Source organism: Microchirus variegatus (genome assembly GCF_963457635.1).
Source record: "Microchirus variegatus genome assembly, chromosome: 12".
In the NCBI taxonomy this organism is placed as follows: Eukaryota; Metazoa; Chordata; class Actinopteri; order Pleuronectiformes; family Soleidae; genus Microchirus; species Microchirus variegatus.
Window position 1 is genome coordinate 24,370,784 of NC_139813.1, and position 22,822 is coordinate 24,393,605.

A 22,822-nucleotide genomic window follows, 5' to 3' on the forward strand; every position below is an offset into this window, starting at 1 on the left:
CTGCTCGGGCTGCGCGGAGCGGAGAGCAGCGGACACTCCGGTCCCTGCCCGGGACCACAGGTGTTCACTGTGAACAGGTGAATGCATTCATTCATTCATTCATGAACTCATGTAAAAGGATGGATCTAGTGGAAAAACTAACATTTTCAAGCCTTTATAGCTCTTAAATATAGTCCCAAACAAAATACACGTGTATGCATGTGTATGTGTGTGTGTGTAAGGGTGAAAATGAATGTGCAATGAATGTGTTGTAAATTGAATTTTTTTTAAGTGTATATGTGTTGACGCACTTTACTGGAGTAGCTCTATGAATCTCATTGTACTTAAATGCAATGACAATAAAGGCATTCTATTCTATTCCATTCTATTCTAAAATAAACATACATTTCACTCCTTATTCCACCGTTATCTTAAAAAAAATTGTTATAAAGGAAGTAAAAAAAAAAAAACAGCTATAGAATCTCCGGACAATCAGCATCAACATGTTACCAGCAGGATTTTTTGCACTTTTGAAAAAGTTTTTGTTGCGGAGACACAGAGATGCACAATCGGCACAACAACAAAAAACCCCTGCAAAAATAAACATGAGATTTGTGTATTTGTGAAGTTGAAATTATGCTAAAAAAGATCAAAAATACACATAAACAACATAAAATAACATTTAACCCAGGTTATTTCACACAAGATTCACCGCTCACTTCATTTAAAGGTGCGTTATGTAATAAATCTAAAGCAACTGGCCGTAAAATCCTCCTAATATGTCACAGAGACTCAGGAATAATGTTCATATAACAAACTGAACTCACCAACAACAACAGTACAGACAAAATATTTGCATTAAAAAAAAATATTCTGCAGACTGCAAATCATGTTTTTGCATGTGGCGCCACCTACCGCCGTCTACCAATCATTGCAGTCAGTAGAGTCTCAGCTGCCGAGCAACCACGGGTTGCCAGTTACGTCAGAAAACCAAACCTAAAAGACCTCGGTATTTTGAATTTTAAATGTAGTAACCGTTTTTGGCCACATTCTTACATATGGCGCCTTTAAATCACCATACTTCATTGGGAAATAACTGGTGATACGACGCTAATATGAGATTAGCAGGAGAGATGCATGTTCATTAAAACCAACATGAGTCACAATGACACTGAAGGAGTCATCGTGACATTTTTTCCCCCGTGTTTTTTCTTCTTCTTCCAGATCCCAAAATGCCGAGCTGTGGATAGAGAGGCTTCTCCTGTGGGTCAAGCTGACCTGTGTCTACCTCCCCCCACCTCCGTCCTCCATCACTATCCACCTCTTTTACTTCCTCCTCCTCTCGTCCTAGCCGTCCGTCCTCTCTCCGTCCCCTCGTCCTCCTCTTCCTCCCCCCCCCCCCCACAGCACACATGCAGGCCAAGAAGCGGTACCTGCTCGTGTCTGTGGGGGCCGGTCTTCTCTTCCTCATCTACCTGTGGGGTCTGCAAATCGGGGAGTTCCAGCAGCAGCAGCCGTACCAGTACCAGTACCAGTTACCCCAGGACCCGCAGTACCACCAGTATCAGCTGTACCACCAGTACTCGCACCAGTATCAGGACGTGCACCAGCCTCAGCCGCTGCCCCAGAGGAGTCCGTCCAGGTCGCCCAGGCACTGGCCGGCGTCCACCGCGCTGCTGGAGCCGTACCTGGAGGGAGGCGAGCAGGAGGTAGGGGATTACGCAAACTGCAGCTGTCCATCGCATCCACTTTCTACCGCTTTATCTTCCACACGAGGGTTGCGCGGGGGTTAGCTGGGGGATGCTAATCTCAGCTGACATATGGCGGAAGTCCACAGGGCACAAATTCTAGAAGACCTACCAAAACAAGGGCCTGTTGAGAAGGAATATCACATATCGTGACGTCTACTCTCAAAGGCGACTACTTTAGGTATCTCATGTACCTAATCAAAGGTCTGACGTGGTCTTCTACTGCTGTAGACCATCTGCTTCAATGTTCGATGTGCTGGTTGTCTTCATACGTTGGCCATAACAAGTGTCCTCTTGCATCAACAAGGCATCGTCCTACAGAGAACTCTTAGAGATGGTTGTTGGGTGAAAGTCTCAGTAGATCAGTCGCTTCTGGAATATTCAGACCAATATTTGTTGTATCTTCAGGGAATTTAGATATATGCAACTGGAAAAATTAGTTAAAGAAAGCTGGTCCGGTTGAACTTCATCTAAACTCCTGAAGGTTCCATCCACATGTTGATGCTTGGACCATATGGCGATAGGCATGGTACACCCTGGACGGTTGGCCGATGCATCGTAGGGACCAACAACCGTCCACTCACGATCTCACACATCAATTTAGAGCGTCCAATTTACCTAATCCCACTTATTACACTGTTTTGGATGGAAACCGGAGAACCTGGAGGCCCCGGAGAAAACCCACGCACACACGGGGAGAACATGCAAACTCCATGGAGAATGACGCCTGTTCCAACCGGGTCTAGATCCTTTCAATAAACGGTCCAGACTGCAAATCCTGCCTGTCATGTACCAGAAAGCGTGATGTTCTTCTGTCCTAGCGTAATAAGCTTCCTTTTCAAAGTACGTCACGTATGTTTTGGCTGCTTTGCCTCTTCAGGCTGCCGTAGAAACACGGCACCGCAAGATGGCTGCCCTCGTAAAGCAAGGGCCTTGCTTAAATAATAAAGGCTCTTTTATTTAAAATAGACTCTCGGTAGTGTCTCCAGTAATTTCTGCCAGTAACTCTCTCTCTACCCTAAATGTTACACACAGGACTGTAATAAACCTGCCTTTAACAATGACTAATGATCTCGTAGCTACGTTCGAAGCTGTAGAGCAAAAGAAAGAAGAGGAGACTTAACACGTAAATAAATAAGATAAATGAGAAACCAGCTGCTTATTGTTGATTCTTTCCCTCCCCCTGCTGCTGCTTTTTTAATCGTGTTGATAAATGAACATCTTCAGGTGCAAAAAAAACACAAAACTTGCGGTCACTCGTCCACATTATCTATAAATGAAACGACTTATCAGTGGAGAAGGAGAAGGACCTTCTTCGGTCACCTTCAGCCAGACACGAACTACCACAACCCCAAGAGTTCATCAACTCACACATGTGGAAGTCCACAAGGCATGCTACCTCCAGAAGAGCTAGCAAAACAAAGGCCTGTTGAGAAGGAACATGACATATCTATACGTCTACTCTCAAAGGCGACTACTTTAGGTATCTCATGTACCTAATCAAGGGTCTGACGTGGTCTTCTACTGCTGTAGACCATCTGCTTGAATATTTGATTTGTTGGTTGTGTTCATACCTTGGTCATAACAAGTGTCCTTTTGCATCAACAAGGCATTGTCCTTCAGAGAACTCTTCAGAGAGATGTTTGTTGGGTGAAAGTCTAAGTAGATCAGTCGGGAATAATCAGACCAATATTCGTTGTATTTTCAGGAATTTAGATATAAGCAACAGGAAAAACGAGTCAACGAAAGAAGGTCTGGTTGACTTCATCTAAACTCCTGAAGATTCCATCCACATGTTGATGCTTGGACCATTTCTTTGCTGCCACGTGATTGACCAATTAGATCTTATAAGCATCGGAACAAGGTCTATGTTCTAACCCTAACCCTAACCCTTGTTTGAGCTGTTGATAACTTGAATGTGTGTGTGTGTGTGTGAACGCAGGAGGACAGCCCTCAGCTCCATCACCAGCACACCTCCCCTCACGAGCGACGGGCCGTCCGCGACATCATCTACAAGAACAAACGCTGCCGCATGGAAACCTGCTTTGACTTTGCCCGCTGCCAGTCGGGCTTCAGGATTTACATCTACCCTCCGCAGAGGGGGGACGAGATCTCCGAGACCTACAGGAAGATCCTGCTGTCGATCGAAGAGTCTCGCTTCCACACCACGGACCCCGCCAGGGCCTGCCTCTTTGTGCTGGCCGTGGACACGCTGGACCGGGACCAGCTCTCCCCTCAGTACGTCCAGAACGTCAGGTCGCGCATCCAAGGCCTGCCCACGTGGAACGACGGCAGGAACCACCTCATTTTCAACCTGTACTCCGGCACCTGGCCGGACTACACGGAGGACCTGGGCTTCGAGGTGGGCCAGGCCATGCTGGCCAAGGCCAGCGCCGACGTGGTCAACTTCAGGCCGAACTTTGATATTTCCATCCCGCTGTTCTCCAAGGATCACCCTCTGAAGGGCGGCGGGATCGGTTACCTGGCGCTCAACGAGGCGCCGCCGTCCAGGAAGTACCTGCTAGTTTTCAAGGGGAAGCGCTACCTCACCGGCATCGGCTCCGAGACGAGGAACGCTCTTTATCACATCCACAACGGGGAAGATATTATCCTGCTGACCACGTGCAAACACGGCAAAGACTGGGAGAAACACAAGGACTCTCGCTGCGACAGAGATAACGAAGAATACTCAAAGTAAGACTCGGCTTTTTTGCATCTCTTTACTCGGCTTTTGGCTGCGTTTACGATGGTTAACGGGAGAAGGCGTCGCTTCCGTGTTCTTGCTTTTTGTCGTGGCAGAGTTCCTTGTCACTGCTTCTGTGTCCCGCAGAGTGTTGAGGGCCTGCACTTTGGCAGCCATTAGCAACGTGGCAATCGCAGAGCTTGAGCTTACGGTGGCCCTGAGGTGCAAAACACAAACGCAAATCACAAAACACAACACAAATCAAAAACATAAACGCAACTCAAAAAAGACAAACGCAAATCAAAAACACTAAAACGTTAATTTAAAACGGAAACACAAATCACATTATATTAACATGTCATAATGTTTCTGTGATTTCTGCTTTTGTGTTTGCGTTGAGTTAATGTTTTCGTGTTTTCTGCTTTTGTGTTTGCGTTGTGAGTTAATGTTTTGTGTTTTCTGCTTTTGTGTTTGCGTTGTGAGTTAATGTTTTAGTGTTTTCCTTTTGTGTTTGCGTTGTGAGTTAATGTTTTAGTGTTTTCCTTTTGTGTTTGCGTTGTGAGTTAATGTTTTCGTGTTTTCTGCTTTTGTGTTTGCGTTGTGAGTTAATGTTTTAGTGTTTTCCTTTTGTGTTTGCGTTGTGAGTTAATGTTTTAGTGTTTTCCTTTTGTGTTTGCGTTGTGAGTTAATGTTTTCGTGTTTTCTGCTTTGTGTTTGGGTTGTGAGTTAATGTTTTCGTGCTTTCTGCTTTTGTGTTTGCGTTGCGAGTTAATGTTTTTGTGTTTTCTGCTTTTGTGTTTGCGTTGTGTGATTTGTGTTTCCGTTTTGAGTTAATGTTTATGTGTTTTTGATTTGCGTTTGTGTTTTTTGATTTGCGTTTTTTGATTTGCGTTTGTGTTTTGTGATTTGCGTTTGTGTTTTGCACCTCAGGGCCACCGTATGTGCTAGTTAGCGACGCGCGCATTTTTGTGTGTGTGTGTGTGTGACTATTGTTTATTAGATTTCCAGGTTATTTAGAAGAGCGGTTACCAAGCACAAAGCATGTGTTCTCCCTGCGGCGCTTTCATATACATATTTCACAGTTGTCAGGGAAGCTGAGCGTCACTGTTGCCGAGACAGAACATGCTAGTGTTGTGCGTATCGGTAACTAGGCGCGTGTGTGTGTGTGTGTGTGTGTGTGTGTGTGTGTGAGCAGCAGTGAGACATCGACTGTCAAGAGAAGGAAAAGCTCAGCAGTCGGTGATCTGAGGTGGGAAGAGTTCGTCTCCTTTTAGGAAATTTTAGCTGCTGAACGACAGAAAACCAGTCCACGAGGGACAACATTGTCACTTTTTGTGTCACCTCGAGTGTCAGCGACTGCATATTTTGGGTTTTTTTGGGAAATTTTTAGACAAAAGCAGAACCACGACGGATCGAGACACCTGCAGAGTGCACGTTCAGGTTTTATTGTTAGCACCTGTACGTGTGGTGTAGTCTGCAGATATATTTGGACAGTTTTTTTGTTTGTTTTTGTTGGGTTATGTTATTACCTCATTATATCAGGACTGTCGACACAAACGCTGCTTTTCCATTATAACTCGTGCGGTTTGTTTTCGGTGCGACTGAATCATTAGAATCAGTTAATTAAAAAGATTTGTTCTGAGAAGCTACTTTCACTGATGGAAAAGCAAAAAAAAGCAAGTAGAGTCGAGCCAAGTCGTGCAAGAACTGTATAATGGAAAAGCGCCAATATATACAGACTGTTTATTAATTCAAGCAATTTGAGCATGAGAAAATAAGACATTATTGACACAATTAGCTCAAGTATTTGTTGTTGCGCCGACTTGGGTGAATTATTATTGTTATTATTATAATAAGTCATTTAAACGTTTTATCATTAGTTTTCACAGTGTCAGTGTCTGACAGATGTTTTTTTTAAATGATAAAGTCGCCATAAAAAGCAAGAAGTGAGTTGATTGAGCGATTAGTATTCTGTTGATCAGTCGATGAACTAACAAACAAAGCACAGTAAACAAACTTAGTCCTTCGTTGTGTTTACTTTATATCCACTAATAGACCTGAGTTGTAGTTACTTTATTATGTTCCTATTTTTCGACATTCCCTTAATCACGTTGGAACGTTCTAACAAAACATCTCAAATTAAATTCATACTTGTGAATATTTTCAGCTTTCTTTAATATGTGGTTTTTAATTTTGAAGACCGGGACATTTTACGGACAAAATCCTCTGATTAATCAATAACCGATAGAAATGAAGCAGATGTGTGTCTCTGACTTTACACAGCGCGAGGGTACGATCCTCGCGTCTCCGTCTCCGTTCCCTCGTAAACCCTGAGAAAAGCAGAGCCCTCGTTGTTAAACTCAGCTCACAATATTTTGCTTTTCCTCCCCCCAGCGTGACTGTGATGAACCGCTGCCGACTCAGCGCCTGGTGATTGATTGTGATTGACTGATTATTGCCGCCTGCTGACGACACAATCTGACGGATTGACGCGCACGCTCGCACACGCACGCTCGCACACGCACACACACACACACACAGATTTCAGTTTTGTGATTCACTTTTGCAAATATGTGGGCTTTTTTTTTTTTACTCCGCCCTCAGGCTGCTTTGATTTATTATGTAATATTACAAGTGCAATGATTTCCTCCTGACTTTACAACAGCAGTCTTTGTTTCAGGTGTCTGTGATATATATGTGTATATATGTATATATATATATATATATGAATTACTTTATATATATATACACACGTATATATATATAAAGTATATATATATAAACAAATATAGTATGTATATATTTATATATATATATATATATATATATATGTATGACTTTATATATATATATAGTCACATGTATGTATATGTATATATATATATATATATGAATGACTATATATATATACACATGTGACTATATATATATAAAGTCATACATATATATAAATATATACATATATACATGTGACTATATATATATAAAGTAATTCATTTATATATATATCTATATATATATAGATAGATATAGATATCCATCTATCTATATATATGTATGACTTTATATATATAGTCACATGTATATATATATATGTAAATGTATATATTTATGTCTTTATATATATAAAGTCACATGATTATATATGTATGACTATATATATAGTCACATGTATATATGTGTGTATATATATATATATATATATATGACTATATATATATAGTCACATGTGTATATATGTATATATTTATATATATATGTATATATGTATGACTATATATATAGTCACATGTATATATGTGTATATATTTATATATGTATATATATGACTATATATATATATATATATAGTATATATATATATATATAGTCACATGTGTTTATATATATGTATATATTTATATATACATATATATAGTCACATACACATACATACATATATACATATATATACCATATACCTTATATACCTAGTCACATTATACATATGCACATATATATACACACAGATATATATACATATACATATATTATCTGATGTTAATGTAAAGAGATTTTAAAGTTGAGAAAACGTGCAACTTTGTGGATTGTGATAGCGACAAAAAAAAGGAAATCTTAGTTCACGTCATCAGTCAGTCGATGGCCTCTGATGCTCTGAAACTCCCATTTCTTTCTAACGTTAATGTATGTTTAGAACGTATGTATTGTATTGAAAAGTTGCGATTACTGGGAGTGCGGTGACAATAAAAATGTGTGGGGGGGGGGGGGGTAATGTTTTTCCAGGAAGAAATAAACAGCACACAGTGTGTTCGGAAGTGTTTTCATTCACAAAAGCGTTTGCTGGTTTTATGAGCTGCTGATTGCAGCTTCTATAGAGGAGCGAAACAAATTCATAGGAAATGTGCTATTTCGCAGAAGTGGAAAACACACACACACACACACCAAACCCAGTGTGCTGCATAAAACACAAAAGTGCTTAAGGAGCTCCTTCACCAAATAAACAGCGCATTAGTCCATTGTTTGCCTCAGTCTGGCATTTTCTGATATTCAATATGAGAAATCAAAGACGGCTTATTCTGACGGCGGAACTGAGCTAAACACTCCAGTCGTGCTTTAATTTCCCGTCGCTCTCTTTTTTTCCTCTCGCGCGTCCGTTTGTCATTGACCGAGCGAGTTTATTCAGGAACTTATTTCAAGGGCTCGTCTGCCGCACGCGGGGTTTCAGACGATCTGAGGGTCCGACGGCCTCTCTCGTCTCTTTTTTTTGCCTCGCCTCTCGCTGTCCCTGAAATCATTTCATCGCCTTCGTCCTAAATGTGAGCTGTGATCAATGCTGTCTGTCGTCTTCATTTCTTCATTTGTGTGCCGGAGAGAACAAAGCGATGACAAGGTCACGTGACGGGATTGTTCAATTGTTAGTGGCCGGAAAGTTATGAAAGGAACGGCATTTTTAAAAAAGGAGTTGTCACGATCTCCTTTGTTGATCGAATATTGATCGAAACAATGCTAACAATGCTGAGAACACAGAGCATTTCCCATTATTATGTTTAAAACGTACACTTTGCAAAATAGAGTTTCTTATATCCTTTTTTCCAGACAATCTGAACTACATACAACACCTGAGCAAAAAGTACTCAATATGTTTAAAATGTAAAATTTGACTAAGAAAACGGCATTTTTTAAAAGCCTGAATATGTGACCTATAAAGACACACCGCCCAGGATGTCCATATAAGGACTTGTGTCTTATTTCCACAGCAATTTCATTTACCAAGGGTCAATATCTAGAACAGGGGGTGTCAAAGGTAGGGCCCGTGGGCCAGAACAGGCCCATCCATAGGGTCCAATCGGGCCCCGCAGGATGAATTGGTTAACATTTCACAGTATGAAAAGATTCTAATCATACTGTGAAATACCATATTTTTCAGTTCCAGATACCTGTGACTAAATTTTTGTGCCTTTGTACATGTTACATTGTGATATGTAAGTTGTAACGCAGTGTGGTAAATGGTAAACTTTAAGGAAAAATTTGGAAAAACTTGTTTTTTTATGGGTTATTATGGGGTATGGGGTATCTTTCTGGTCCGGCCCCCTTGAGATCAAATTGTGCAGAATGTGGCCCCTGGACTGAAATAAATTTGACACCCCTGATCTAGAAGGTATAATAAAGGATTTAACCACGACTACTTGTTTCCTCCTCATGCTAACACGAAGGTGCTGCTAACTATCGTAACCACGGCAACTGCTAATTTGTGCAACACATGGACCAAACCCCCACTAAACTATGTTATGCACATGTAGCAAAGGACACAGCACTCATAAGGACGTAGACGTAATGAAGACAACTCTTCTGTCCGCAAATTCAACTTGCTAGCTTGCTATAACTAGCGTGTTTTTGTAGCATCGGACACGAGACCTTATTCAGTGGTGGAAAAGCCCTGAATTTAAGCAATTACTGGTTATCGTTGCATTCATAGTGTTAATAGATTATTTGAATTTGACTAAAAGGCCTTATAGTGTGGTACAATGCAAATACAAATAATGGACTAAAAAAAGTCTGAATATAGCTAACCCATTTGTGCTAAAAGTGAGACAACAAAGATTGAGAATCGTGAATTGTGACCTTAAAATCCAAACTGACAAATGATAAATATGACAAATGACAGAAAATGTATTAGTGTCACGTAAAGATAAGATAAGAGAAGATAAGATTTTGAATGTGAGCGTTCAGACTCAGACATGGTTGTATCGGTAGAAATCTGATTTGAATCACATTTCAAATCACCTACAAATAAAAAAAAAAGATAAAGATAATGTTTTTTTTGTCCAGACTTTGCATTCTGAACATTCATTTGAAACATGTACGTTAGCGCCTGCCAAATAGTGAGCACTGTGCCGTTTGCTGATCGGGTGCTTTTGTCAAACTGGAAAAATTGAGCTGTGGTGCCAAATTAATCCATATTACTTAAATTAATACGACACAGTCGGACCTTTCGCCCTACGACAGCTGGGATCACTGCCCCCCCCCCCCCCCCACCCACCCCCCGCGACCCTCATGTGGAGGATAAAGCGGTGGATGAAGGCTGGATGGATGGATGACGGCGTCAGGTAAATCATTAGCCGTGATTTAAGCACCTTGTCTGATGTAAGTCACTGGCCTTTATGTTGATCCGCCGTGTGACTGAAGGAAAAAACATTTCACGCTCCTTCGCCCACAAGGACAAAAACGCGTGTTTGCCGAGAGCCTCTTTAAAGTCTTTCATCTGTAAAAAAAAAACATACAAATCTGCTAAGCCTCACAATCTCGTGGTGTTTTTACGCACGGCAGCGTCGACACAGACATCACCCGGTGCAGTGGAAGACGGCGTGGCGTCCTGCTGCGAGGCTCCCCGACGAGAACAGAAACCAACAAGGACGCCGAAGCCTCGGGGTGGTCGATAATTGCCCTCCAATCGAATTAAGCTGTGAATGAAGGGGGCAGATAGAGATCTCACCTCCCGCCGAGCGGCGCTGGATTGAACAGTTTTACTGTACGCAGATAACGGCTGGCTAAACCAATTACCGTCTCCCCAAAGAATGTTTGATATCACAGGAGTGGAAAAAAAAACCGCTTTATTCAGATTCCTCTCATGGTCAGAGGAGAGAAGAAAGACGGTGAGAGTGTGTGAGTGTGGGAGACGGTGAAATGTGATGAAAGGTGCGGAGTCGACTGTACAGTAAATCAAAAACATTTCCCTCCCCGACTTCTCTTTATTCATCTGGTGATTTCAGCTCTTTTCTTCCCATTTCTGTCGTTTCTTTCTTTATATGTGGCGGTTTTAATTAAAATGAATGCTTATAATGCACCGGGTAGCAACGCTAAGAATGAGAAAAGTAGAACTGAACCAACACGGACGTTAAATAAAAGTCACTGTGCGAAATATAGGGGGGTCTGGGGGGGCTAGACCACCCTGATTAACATTCGAAATTTGAGGGGGGTCTAAACACGTTGCATTGTAATTGGAAAACAAGTTTTTTTCCTAAAGATTTTTGTAATTTCAGTTTTACATACAGTATATGATCTACATATATACTTTGCATGCTTTCTTATCCCGGGTCTTGAAAAGTCTTAAATCCAATAATTTGAATTTAAGGCCTTAAAATGTCTTAAAAGCTCCAAAATTTTCATAAAAGGTCTTAAATACAAATTTGAAAGGTCTTAAAAATCTATTAACGTTAGTTTTATTTAAAACATGCATAAACTTCAGTCTCTTTGATAGCTTTGAGGATGCGATAACATAACTACAACACGGAACTAAAGTAGGCCACCTGTGCTGCCCGGGGAGAATTTATCGAGCACCACTAGCTAGCGTGCTGTGCGCGCGCCGCGGTGTGTTAGCTTAGCATAACAGCGGAGAAAACAAAACAATTTCTGGCTCCAATTTTCCTTCATGTCTGTTATACTTTTTTGCCAGTATGGATTTAAAATGGGTCTTAAATTGAATTCGTTATGGTCTTAAAAAGTCTTAAAAAGTCTTAAATTTGACTTGTTGAAACCTGCAGAGACCCTGTATCCCTCAAAACCACACAAAATGTACATTATTTTATTAGTAATTATGTATTTTAATGTTTTAATGAAGTGCTTTCCAATTGGTGCTGTGGAAAAGGCAAACACAAGCGCACATCTGACAGGGAAGATAGCCAATAATTATTATATTATATAGTATTTTCGCACACTGGTAAAAGTGACAACAAATAAGTCCATAAATCAGGCAAAAATCTGAAAACCAAAAATCTAAATTGGGTCAAACACTGAGAAAACAACAATGATGCACAGCAGTGACGACATGTGCCGAGTCCTGGAGTATATATACACACAGGTTGACCTGGTGAAAACAGCAGGGACAGGAAGCGGGCGTGGCCACAGGTACGTGGCGGGAAAAGACCAGGAACAGGAAGAGGGGGTCAGACAAAGTCTGTCACCAAAATAAAACAGGAACATCAGTTTATTGATGGTAAGATAGACAAAAACGTACAATGAGTTCAATTAACAACAGCAAAACGCCACATTTATTAATTCTAACTTTAGCGTTTACCTTTTTGGCCACAAGGTAAAGATACGATACATACAAAAATATGTGAGCTGGACTGTTGTTGTTCTTCAGGTGGAGTTAACCAGTACGTGGCAGCCAAGAGGAAAGGAATTGGGACTTAGGAATTAAGGGTTGCTGGTTCAATCCAGGGAATGGGCAAGGACTGAAGTTCTGCTGAGCAAAGGAACCCAATCCCCGGGCAATTTAAGCGTCCAGTTTTGTCAAATCTCCAGAGAATATATGAGCGAGAGTTAAAGCAGGAGAAGCTCTTCCGCGAGTGTTCTGGCTCCGAACGATCCGCACTTTTCCTCCGGCTGGTTCTAAATGTGTCCGACATCCTGGAAAACGTCCAGATCCAACTCTGCGGACATCGTTCCAGAGTTCACGTCTATTGTTTTCTGGCTGTTCAACCGGAGAAAAAAACTAAACAAAAAAAAACCTTGAAGGCTTCAACCTTCGCTGCTGCAGTTGCCGCATCGCTGCGAGGGCACAGGAGACGTAAAAACAACATTTAGGAGCGGACCTTAAATAAAATGCTTACGTCTGACAGCCGGAATAATGGAATCACAAACAACATTAATACACAGACGCAGACTCCGGTGCGTCGTTCACACACCAGGCCTCTGAGATGAGACCATGACACGATGTGGAAACGGCACGCCGGTGTATTCCGTCATCATTTTACACGACAGGAAGTTCAACGTTGTCAAACAAAGTCCCGTCAAGACGCCGAAAAATTAATAATAAGTCGCGGTTTTAATGCTTTAACTCGCAGATGGAGGACGCAGCTGCCGACACATCTGTGAGTGTTTCGGCAGCTGCAGGATTCAATATGTACGACAGGAGGAGAGAAAAGGCGTCCGAGTGTATTAATTTAAATGTCAGCCGCGGTCACATGGGTGGCAGGCGCTCTCTCTCTCTCTGTGTGTTCTTTTATAGTTTTTTCTTCTATTAAACATCACATCATAAGTCAAAGTCCTGTCACCCTTGTTGCCGCTTATCTCCCCGCGCTTCCCCCCTCTCACTTTGCCTTCATCCCTCTTCATCCTATTCTCTCCTCCCCCTCCTCCTCCTCCCTCGTCTTCTTTTCACAGCTAAACTTAAGCGTGGAAAAAGTTTTTTCATGATGGGAGAGCAGCGATAGGAATAACAACCAGGGCTGTGCGAGTTTGGCAGGAGCAAACTTTTTGAAAGAAAATTTGATGTGTGGCCCATTCAAGGAACCTGGGGCAACATGGCTTTGTCTTCCTGTTTGTAACAATAAGAAGAAATAGAACATTAACCTATAACAAAGAAATACTTGTTTGTTTAATTAGGGCCCGAGCCACAACCTATCGTTGTCCTTCAGATTATTATTACATCCGTGGCTTTCAGATCATTTTTGAGCATAACAACTCCTGAAACTTGCCATGGAGGTCAGGTCTGGCGAAAATGTGACATTGGTGTCGGTCCCGAACCTGTGCGTTGCTCAAGGGCTCTATAGCACCCCCTGAGTTGAAAACATAGGCAAAATTTTGTTTCACCGAATTTCCCGAAACTTGGTGGGAAGATGTTATAGACCAAGACGAACAAAAAAGTAGATCGTAACTGGGGTCTCAAGTCAATAGGAAGTCAGGCATTTTTGAATTTTGGCATCGTTTTGGGGCCCAGGGTTGGTGTCGTGGTTAGCGGTCCCGCCTTTGCAGCAAGAAGACCCGGGTTCCCAGGGTTCGAGCCCCGGTTGGAACAAGGGCCTTTCTGCAAGGAGTTAGCATGTTCTCCCTGTGTGTGCATGGGTTTTCTCCGGGTTCTCTGGCTTCCTTCCACACTCCAAAAACATTCAGATTTGAGGATAAGGTGAATTGGTCACTCTAAATTGACCGTAGGTGTGAGAGTGTGGGTGAATGGTAGTTTGTCTCTACATGTGGCCCTGCGATGGACTGGCAAACTGTCCAGGGTGCACCCCCTGCGACCCTCTGATGGAGGATAAAGCAGTAGATGATGGATGGATTTTGGCGATTTGCACCCTGCATAAATGTCCAAGCGTGTTCGTTGCACAAATGTTCCAATTTGTACTAGAAACATCAAAGATGAAATGTTTTTGAAAGGTTTGGCAGAAAGATGGCGCCCTCTTGCCTAACATTTAGGCTGTTCTGAAGGGTACGATAACCAAACAAGTTATGGGTTAGGCCAGGGGTCTGCAACCTGCGGCTCTAGAGCCACATGTGGCTCTTCAGCCACTCTGCAGTGGCTCCTTGTAGCTTTAGAGATCAAGGCGACAAATAAAAGTGTTTTAATATCTTGTGCAACATCTAATGTCGACGTAAAATGCAATATTCAGTACATGTTTGGATGTGTCCTGTCCATCTTTGGATCCACATACCGTTTTTCTTGAGCATGAACAACATACAATCCAAATATTTGCTTCATTTATTTCAAAGTGGGTTCATTTTAATTTCTTTAATTTGCCACAAACAATGAAACAATGGAAGAACCAGGTCTATAGGGGTATAGAGGTTGGATATAAACTGAACATGTTGTAGTTCTTAAATGTCATAAATGAAAGAGACTATTACTATTGTATATAGTTTGTCTGTATAAAAACCTTTATATGTGTTATTATCTTCATCTTGTGGGTTTTTTTGCGGCTCCAAATGAATTTTTGGGTGGAGAGACGACAAAAATGGCTCTTTTCATCCTAAAGGTTGCAGACCCCTGGGTTAGGCTATTAATTCAAAGAATGTCTATCTGTCTATGTGAGTGTGTCTGTTGTCTGGATCGCTTTAATGGGGTTAGGGTTAGGATTTGGTTTACGAGTCAGTGAATTTGATGTCGACCAAGATGTGGGAACCTTGAGTGTGGTAGTGAATGATGCGACAGCTTTGTTGCTAAGCAAACTCTTTCCCTAAGGACAGCAGACGACTTGCTAATAAAGAGAGGATATGCAAAGCAACGGTACATGACGCCGAGTCACTTGAAAGCCCGAGATGCAGGTTCTCCACTTGCTGCACATACACAGACTTGTTTATCTACACGAGCTCTGTCTGGACTGGTGTGTGTGTGGACGGTTTTCACATAAGAAGTGTGCAGCGGGAGATTGTCAGGGTCAGACGGATTCACAGCAGCAGGGACATTTTTGGAACTTCTACGCTGAAGTCAAATGTAGGCAGAACACTCACCCACTCACACTCACACGCTGAGAGACTTTCCTACTCAGACATTTTCTGCAAATTTGGCTCTAAGGAGCTTTCCAAGTTAAAGTTCTGGAAACTGTTGGCAGTGACGTTTGCATTCCAACAGCCCCTTCAGACAATTTCAGGAACATGTCCAGACTTCAGTGTGGGGTTTGTAATCAGTGTGAAGAGGCAATCAGGGTTCAGAGTGGAAGCAGTGCACTTACATGCCAAAACAATGTTATTGCATTTATAAACAGTTGTGACCGTTTTGAAGACATACTGAGCTGCAGGAAGCTGAAAAGATCACGTTGCTAATGTACCGACCTCCTTCAGCCACACCTGGCCAACGAAACAGTAATAAGACATGAATATAAAGGTTACCGGGGCTTATAAATAACAATCACAACATGCTGTATATGAGAATGAAAGCAATAAATCTGGACCACATTCTATCCAGACCAGTGTGTGTTTGTAAAACTCCTCAGGATCTTTTTTGCACCTGCAGAGCTGAAGCCATCAATACATTGAAGGTTTCTGCCAAGGCGAGTTGGAGGGTGAAAAGAAGCCGTATTGATCACGTTTGACTTTAGCGCAGCTGCCATTCAGCAGATGAATCGAGGTTAATGGTCGCTCTTGGTGTGTGAAAGCCAAACACGCTTGGCATTTAGTGTGACAAGGCCTTGGCATTTATTTTAGCTGACCCTCTGTCTGTTGTAATGGGAAAAAGGAGTCAATGTATCAGAGGCCGACCGTGAAGATCGCACACGGACACGAGGAGGGGTCTTAAATATATGTCGGACTGATTGAATTAAATTTTTTTGTGTAATTGCCAACAAATCTGAGGAACTATTTACGCCTAAGCCTGCAATGATTATTCCATTAACTAATTATAAACGTTTTCAGCTTCTTAAATGTCCATATTTTCTGGTTTCTTTGCTCTTTACAATAAATAAATCATCAAAACTGATTCTTTATGGTTTTTGGAAAAAACAAGACATAATTTACAACATTTTTCAACATTTTCTGACAAACAGATACTCAATTTAATCGAGAAATAATCAACCGCGTAATCGATTAAGAAAATAATCGTCAGTTGCAGCGCTAGTCACGTGACATTTAAAGAGGCAAAGTCAAACTTTGAGACATAAGACGTGACGCTCATCAAACCTTTCAGTTATACTTTGAAAACTTTGATAATTAGGACAAATACAGTATGTAAACAGCGAAAGTTTACAGTATTTGGATTATAGGAGAAAACATGTTAGATATTAGATATTCTATGGAATACTTAAAATCTAAGATGTCAAGCTAGCAAGCAGTTTAGCTAGCAAGATGTCAAGCTAGCAAGTGACCTATCTATCTATCTATCTATCTATCTATCTATCTATCTATCTATCTATCTATCTATCTATCTATCTATCTATCTATCTATCTATCTATCTAGTAAGCGATTTACCTAGCAAGATGTCAAGCTAGCAAGCGATTTAGCTAGCAAGATGTCAAACTAGCAAGCAATTTAGCTAGCAAGATGTCAAACTAGCAAGCAATTTAGCTAGCAAGATGGCAAACTAGCAAGCGATCTATCTATCTATCTATCTATCTATCTATCTATCTATCTATCTATCTATCTATCTATCTATCTATCTATCTATCTATCTATCTATCTATCTATCTATCTATCTATCTATCTATCTATCTATCAAACGATTTAGCTAGCAAGATGTCAAGCTAGCAAGCGATTTAGCTAGCAAGATGTCAAACTAGCAAGTGATTGAGCTAGCTATCTAACGGGACTGTACCTATGTTCCCCGGGTCCTATGTTCCCCGATTTGTATGTGACCAGGGAACATAGGACCCTTTCTCTAACCCTAACCCTACCCTTTTTCAAAAAAAGGGTCCCATGTTCCCCTGTCACATACATAGTGGGGAACATAGGACCTTTTTTGGGAAAAACAGGGAACATAGGACCCGGGGAAAATAGGTACGACCCCCTATCTATCTATCTATCTATCTATCTATCTATCTATCTATCTATCTATCTATCTATCTATCTATCTATCTATCTATCTATCTATCTATCTATCTATCTATCTATCGGTCCTCAAAGTCTAATATCTAGTAGTTACTGGTTTTACAGATTTCAAACTCTTAGCTCCTCTCGTCTCCTGTAGCTCTGCTTGAGAATAAAAAACTCAAACTGTGGATCTTTGGCGTGGGTTCCCGTTGCTCACAGCAGCTCGTGGCAACAACACGCGGCGGAAACAACCCTGTTGTCTGGCGAAAACATCCGTCTGTGTGTTTGTCTGAACCAAAAGGTTGTCACTTCCTGCAGCTGAGCGAGGTGTCGTCGGCCTCCGTCGCTCGCACTCTCCCCCCGAGAAAGTTGCTGAATGAACACCAGTCATCTCAATCATTTTTTCCTTCCTTCCTTCACCGCTGTCTCATTTCTGCCTCTCCACACACCTCGTTCTGACTTCTCTGCGTCGCTCTCCACCTCCTCCTCTTCCTCCTCCTCCTCCTCCTCCTCCCTCTCTCTGTCTGTCTGTTAGCCAAGAACAGATGATCAGTTGAGTCGAAGTAAAGGTGTGCAGCTCGTTCCCGGGATGTTTGCCATCCATCCTGAGCAGAGGAGCAGAATTAGAGAGGCGGTGCACCAGTGTCTCACTGTGGCAGGATGGATCGCTGTGTGAATCCATCACGTTTCACGTAAACCACTCTTAAGGAGTGAGAGAGAGAGGCAGCAGAGGCAGACTGAGAGAGAAAGAGGTGTTAGGAGAGGGAGAAACAGGCTAGTGTTTGGTGCTGCGTGGCTTTTCATTTGCGATGTGTTGATGCGGACATTTGTCTTTCGCGAGCTGAGAGAAATGATCCATACAGGCAGGATGGTCATTTTCTTTATTGTTTCTCAAACATTACAGATCTTCACTCAGGGCCTTTGAGTTTCCTTTACACGCTCGGACGATTTTAGAGAATGATTTATTGTTTTTAACCAACATTTTGACCATGGAGTCTTTAACCCAAGTGAAAGACTGGCTAAGGCTGGCTTTACACGACAACGCTCCCCGTTGAGATCAGATGTGGCTTTTGTTTAGACGGCAACAGTGTTTTCGGGGGCTTAAAAATGCAAAAAAAATTGTGTAAATCTTAAAAACGCTCCACCGTCGCGTTCCCGCAAAAAACCCAAAAGTGTGCTTTGAGCCGCTAACGCTGGCTATCTTCCCGTACGCGTTGACGTTAGATCCATGTGCAGTACAACCAAACAACAACAAACGTGGGATAATAATCCATCAGTCGGACATTCAAGTCGTCTTAGCTGCTCTGATACCTATCCAGGAGTCATTCCAGCAATTAAGCCGAGTTTATGGTTTGGTTTTCGACTGTGGGCTACACTTCTCGCGACTAGCGAGAACTAGAAGGTTTTGTTGTACGACAGTGGTACCTGGCATGCATACTACATCAAATTTTCACACACTTTTGGGTCACCTTGTGCATGCAGATTTCCCACCCAAAGATGAAGAAGTGAGAACGCAACGGCACTTTTGCGGTTTGTGTTCAGATCGTTGTCGTGTAAAGCCTAGCCTAAGTATCTCAGGGGTCTTGTTCACGAGTGAGGGAACAACGGAGTGTGAGATTGGCCAGAGCATCGGGGCGGGTATTGCGTTCGATCTACCGCCGGTCTTCGAGCTGAGCCAAAAGGTTTAAGGGTTAGGGTCTCGATCGACTGGTCAATCTTCGTCCCTAATTTGGCCTATCGTGATGGGTCATGACCGAAAGAACGTGATTGCAGGTACAAGCCGCAGAATTGGGTTTTCTCAGACCCCAGCCACCCATTTCCTTTGTGTGGTAAGGAGCCATTTAAGGTGGTTTGGGCATCTAGTCTGGATGCCACCAGGGTGACACCCCAGGGAGTTGTTCCTGGACGGTCCAACTGGTAGGAGACCTAGGGGCAGACCAAGGACTCCTCACTAGCCTGGGAGCGTCTGGATATCCCCCATAAAGAGCTGGACAATGTGGCCAGGGAAAAGCAAAGTCTGGTTCCTCTTTACAAACAAATTAGATGGGAAAAAAACCAAATGACAAACCCTAGCTTTAGTGATTAGTCATCATATCCCAACGTACATTTGTTGTTGTTGATCAAATGTGACGCGTTTTGTACTGTAAATACCTGCATTATTAAGTAGTGTTAATAAGAAATTGCAACCAAGTAATTAGTTTGTGTGTAGCAGTCGATTCAGCATCTTTTTAAAATGAGCCCTCAGCCTAAAGTGTGTACTATATTTATCTCTGAAATTGTGCCGATTGTGTCGATAAAAGCAGGCGTGTCGCACATAAAAGAGAGTGAAAGAACCAGGACGGCTGTTCTTCCTAAAGTGATTAATCCACGTTCATGTTTTCATGGGAACAACAACATGTCACCGACTGACCTTTATTTCGCGTACGCACTAAACCGCGCCGCGCTGTCGTCGCGCCGCTAAACCTCGACCTTTTCGACAAAAAAGGTGAAAGGTCGAGGTCGAGCGGGAATTGGTTAACGTTATGGTTTAGACGGGAGAAAGAATCAATGGACGTCAACGATAACGCAACACATAGCATAACGGAGGCGTTCTCTCTGCAATAAATGTCATTTTAGCGACTGTATATACATTTTTTTTCATGGAGAAATGATTACAGTTAAAAAAAAAACAACTACTGCTAAATGGCAACGAGCTCCAGAGTCTCTGCTTGTTTGACCTTTCGAAAAGAATCAATAAAAAGACTTTTACTGTTATCAGTTTTCATGAAACCTCCTCCGTTTGTTTCATTTCTCAGCTTAAATGTGCTTTGAAAAAACCCCATTAAAATTCAGGACCTATTAACCACTAACAAGTGTATTAATATAACAGATAATATTATTTTATTACACAGAGAAAATATCAACCACAACCAGAATTTATTATATGACATAATTATACCTTTTTGCATTTATTTACCTTATTTTTTAATGTAAAAATGCCCAAATATGTTTTTTTTTTACAGCAGTGAAGACAATAATGTATTTTTCCATCAGAGTTAAAACAGCGTCACACGTAGCCGTCTCTTGTTAAACACACATATACGAATATAAAGTATACACACACACACACACATGGGTGGAGACTGTTTAATATTTGCAGTATCGCCACCATAAGCTCTTCTCACTCCATAACTCTGTCAGCAGGGATTTACAGCTCATTGGCTCTCATTATGAAAATGCGATATTGCACTGGGAGCCCTGCGGCTTTGCTTTGGCCTATGGACTTTTTGCAGAGTCATGGTTTGGAGACGGAAGAAGACGCAGTCGCCCCCTCGTCCTCGTCCTCATCCTCGTCCACTTCCTCTTTCCTGTTCAGGTCCACTGAGGTCAGGACGTGTTTACCTCAGCTTATATTTAAAGTTTTCCAATAATTGACTTAAATTGAAAGACAAACGCTCATAGATTCATTATCAAAAGCGGCATTTGATTGATTAAATGATTGAAACTGATACAATTTTTGAAACTACAACACTAGTTCTGCACTTTTTCGACTCACCCATAGGGGGCCGAGACTTCCCAGAATGGACGAGACTTCATTCCCAGGATGCAAACGCTCCGAGCGCATCGTTAACCGGCGCGTTTGCACAAGCGAACTTTACCGCATCGCCGTAGTTACGCGACGGTTTGAGCTATCGGCAAAATTCCAACGTTGCGCGTCGACGCCGACGTGTGGTTATTACGGTAATTTCACTCGCAATGTTGCAGGAAGCCGACGAAATCGGCGTCTTTGTCGCCAGAGAGTTAAGAGTTGGAAAATTGCCTGTACATAAGTTTCCATTTTTTGGTCTGTTTTTGGACATCAAGACAAAACACTGTTCAAATTTAACACGCAAAATCTGGTGGTTTTGTTTTTCTTCATTTAAATTATTGATACGCTACATCAACATGCAGTAAATGGTAAATAACTGCCAGATATTCAAAGTTATTCTGGTAAAATGGGCAAAAGCTGCTTACTCACAGGACATTTTCTGGCTCTTTTATGGTTAAAATAAGTTTAAAAGGTTTAGATGTTAAAGGGTTAAAGCAGGGGTCTCAAACCCGCGGCCCGAGGACCACATGCGGCCCGCCAGTCGATGTCCTGCGGCCCCTGGACTTATTTTTAAATGACAAAATTCCACATTTAATTATATATACGTCTGTCTAGTGTTTTAATTACAATTGTCTTCATGTATATTTTTAGTAAATTGTTTAGTTTTTGTTATTTATAGATTAATTTTGCATCATAAATGTCATAAACAATTTTACTTTGAAATGGTGTGCGATGTCATCCTAAATATTTGAAATTGCCACATCATGATGGATTATCAAGATATCATTTTAATTTCTAATCACTAAACTGTAAACTTTTCCCAAATTATTGGTCTTTTTTTCCCCACTCGACCTGGACCTCTAAGTCCTGACCAGACTAGAAGTTCACTTGCCCGCAGGTCATTTTGAGTTTGAGGCCTCTGGGTTAAACTCTATGTTTTTGTTTTGTGTGTAAACATTAATTATGATGTTCCGTTTCTCTCCTCAGGCAGAAACAGGGAGTCTTTCCTTCTTCCCTCTGTATCGCTTGTGTTTACACTTTTTCTCTCCGTTTTTTGCTCATCTTTCTATTTTAGTCTCCTTCGTTTGCTTTCCTCACCTTCTGTATCCTCGTTTCCTTTACGTCTCCTTGCCTCGACTGAAAAAGTCTCACCTTCTTTCTCTCTTTGCCTCACCTCTCCTCGTTATTCGTCTGGTTTTTTTGTTTCTTTGGTTTGGTGTTTGGTGTTGGTGGTGTGACAGCCGGTGGAAACAAATTGTTGCAGGGGTTTGGATCAGAAACAGGGCCGTGTGTGATAGTGTGTGTGTGATAGTTCATCCGTACATGCTGAGAGTTTGATGTGCCCGAGGCAAGAGCCGACTACACCGCACCACCGTGAACACACACACCCACACACACACACACACACACACACACACACACAGACTCTGCCTTGACTCATTTGGACAGCCTTAACAAAGGGTTAGACCTTAATTTAACCTTAACCGCAAATCCAAATCTTAGCCTTTATACTTAACAGGTTCATCAGAGATGAGGTTCTGCCTAATTAGGACCAGGTTTTGGGCTCCATGAGGACTCGTGGTCCTGTCAAATACAAAATCCAC

At 41.9% G+C, this 22,822-nt stretch overlaps 1 protein-coding gene across 3 annotated transcripts in view; it reads left to right on the plus strand.

Annotated features, from left to right (window-relative positions):
* Positions 1-1,391: 1,391 nt before the first annotated feature.
* Positions 1,392-22,822, plus strand: part of LOC310934636 (exostosin-1) — a gene marked incomplete at both ends in the record, with an annotated part of 231,728 nt that continues 210,297 nt past the window's right edge. The window contains 3 exons of one of the 3 annotated variants that reach the window (XM_083898414.1): positions 1,392-1,549; positions 1,631-1,688; positions 3,670-4,421. In XM_083898414.1, the coding sequence (XP_083754540.1) occupies positions 1,392-1,549; positions 1,631-1,688; positions 3,670-4,421 (968 nt within the window). Of the gene's footprint in view, positions 1,689-3,669; positions 4,422-22,822 lie in introns of all 3 variants that reach the window. The other 2 variants (XM_083898415.1, XM_083898413.1) reach the window with 2 other exon arrangements.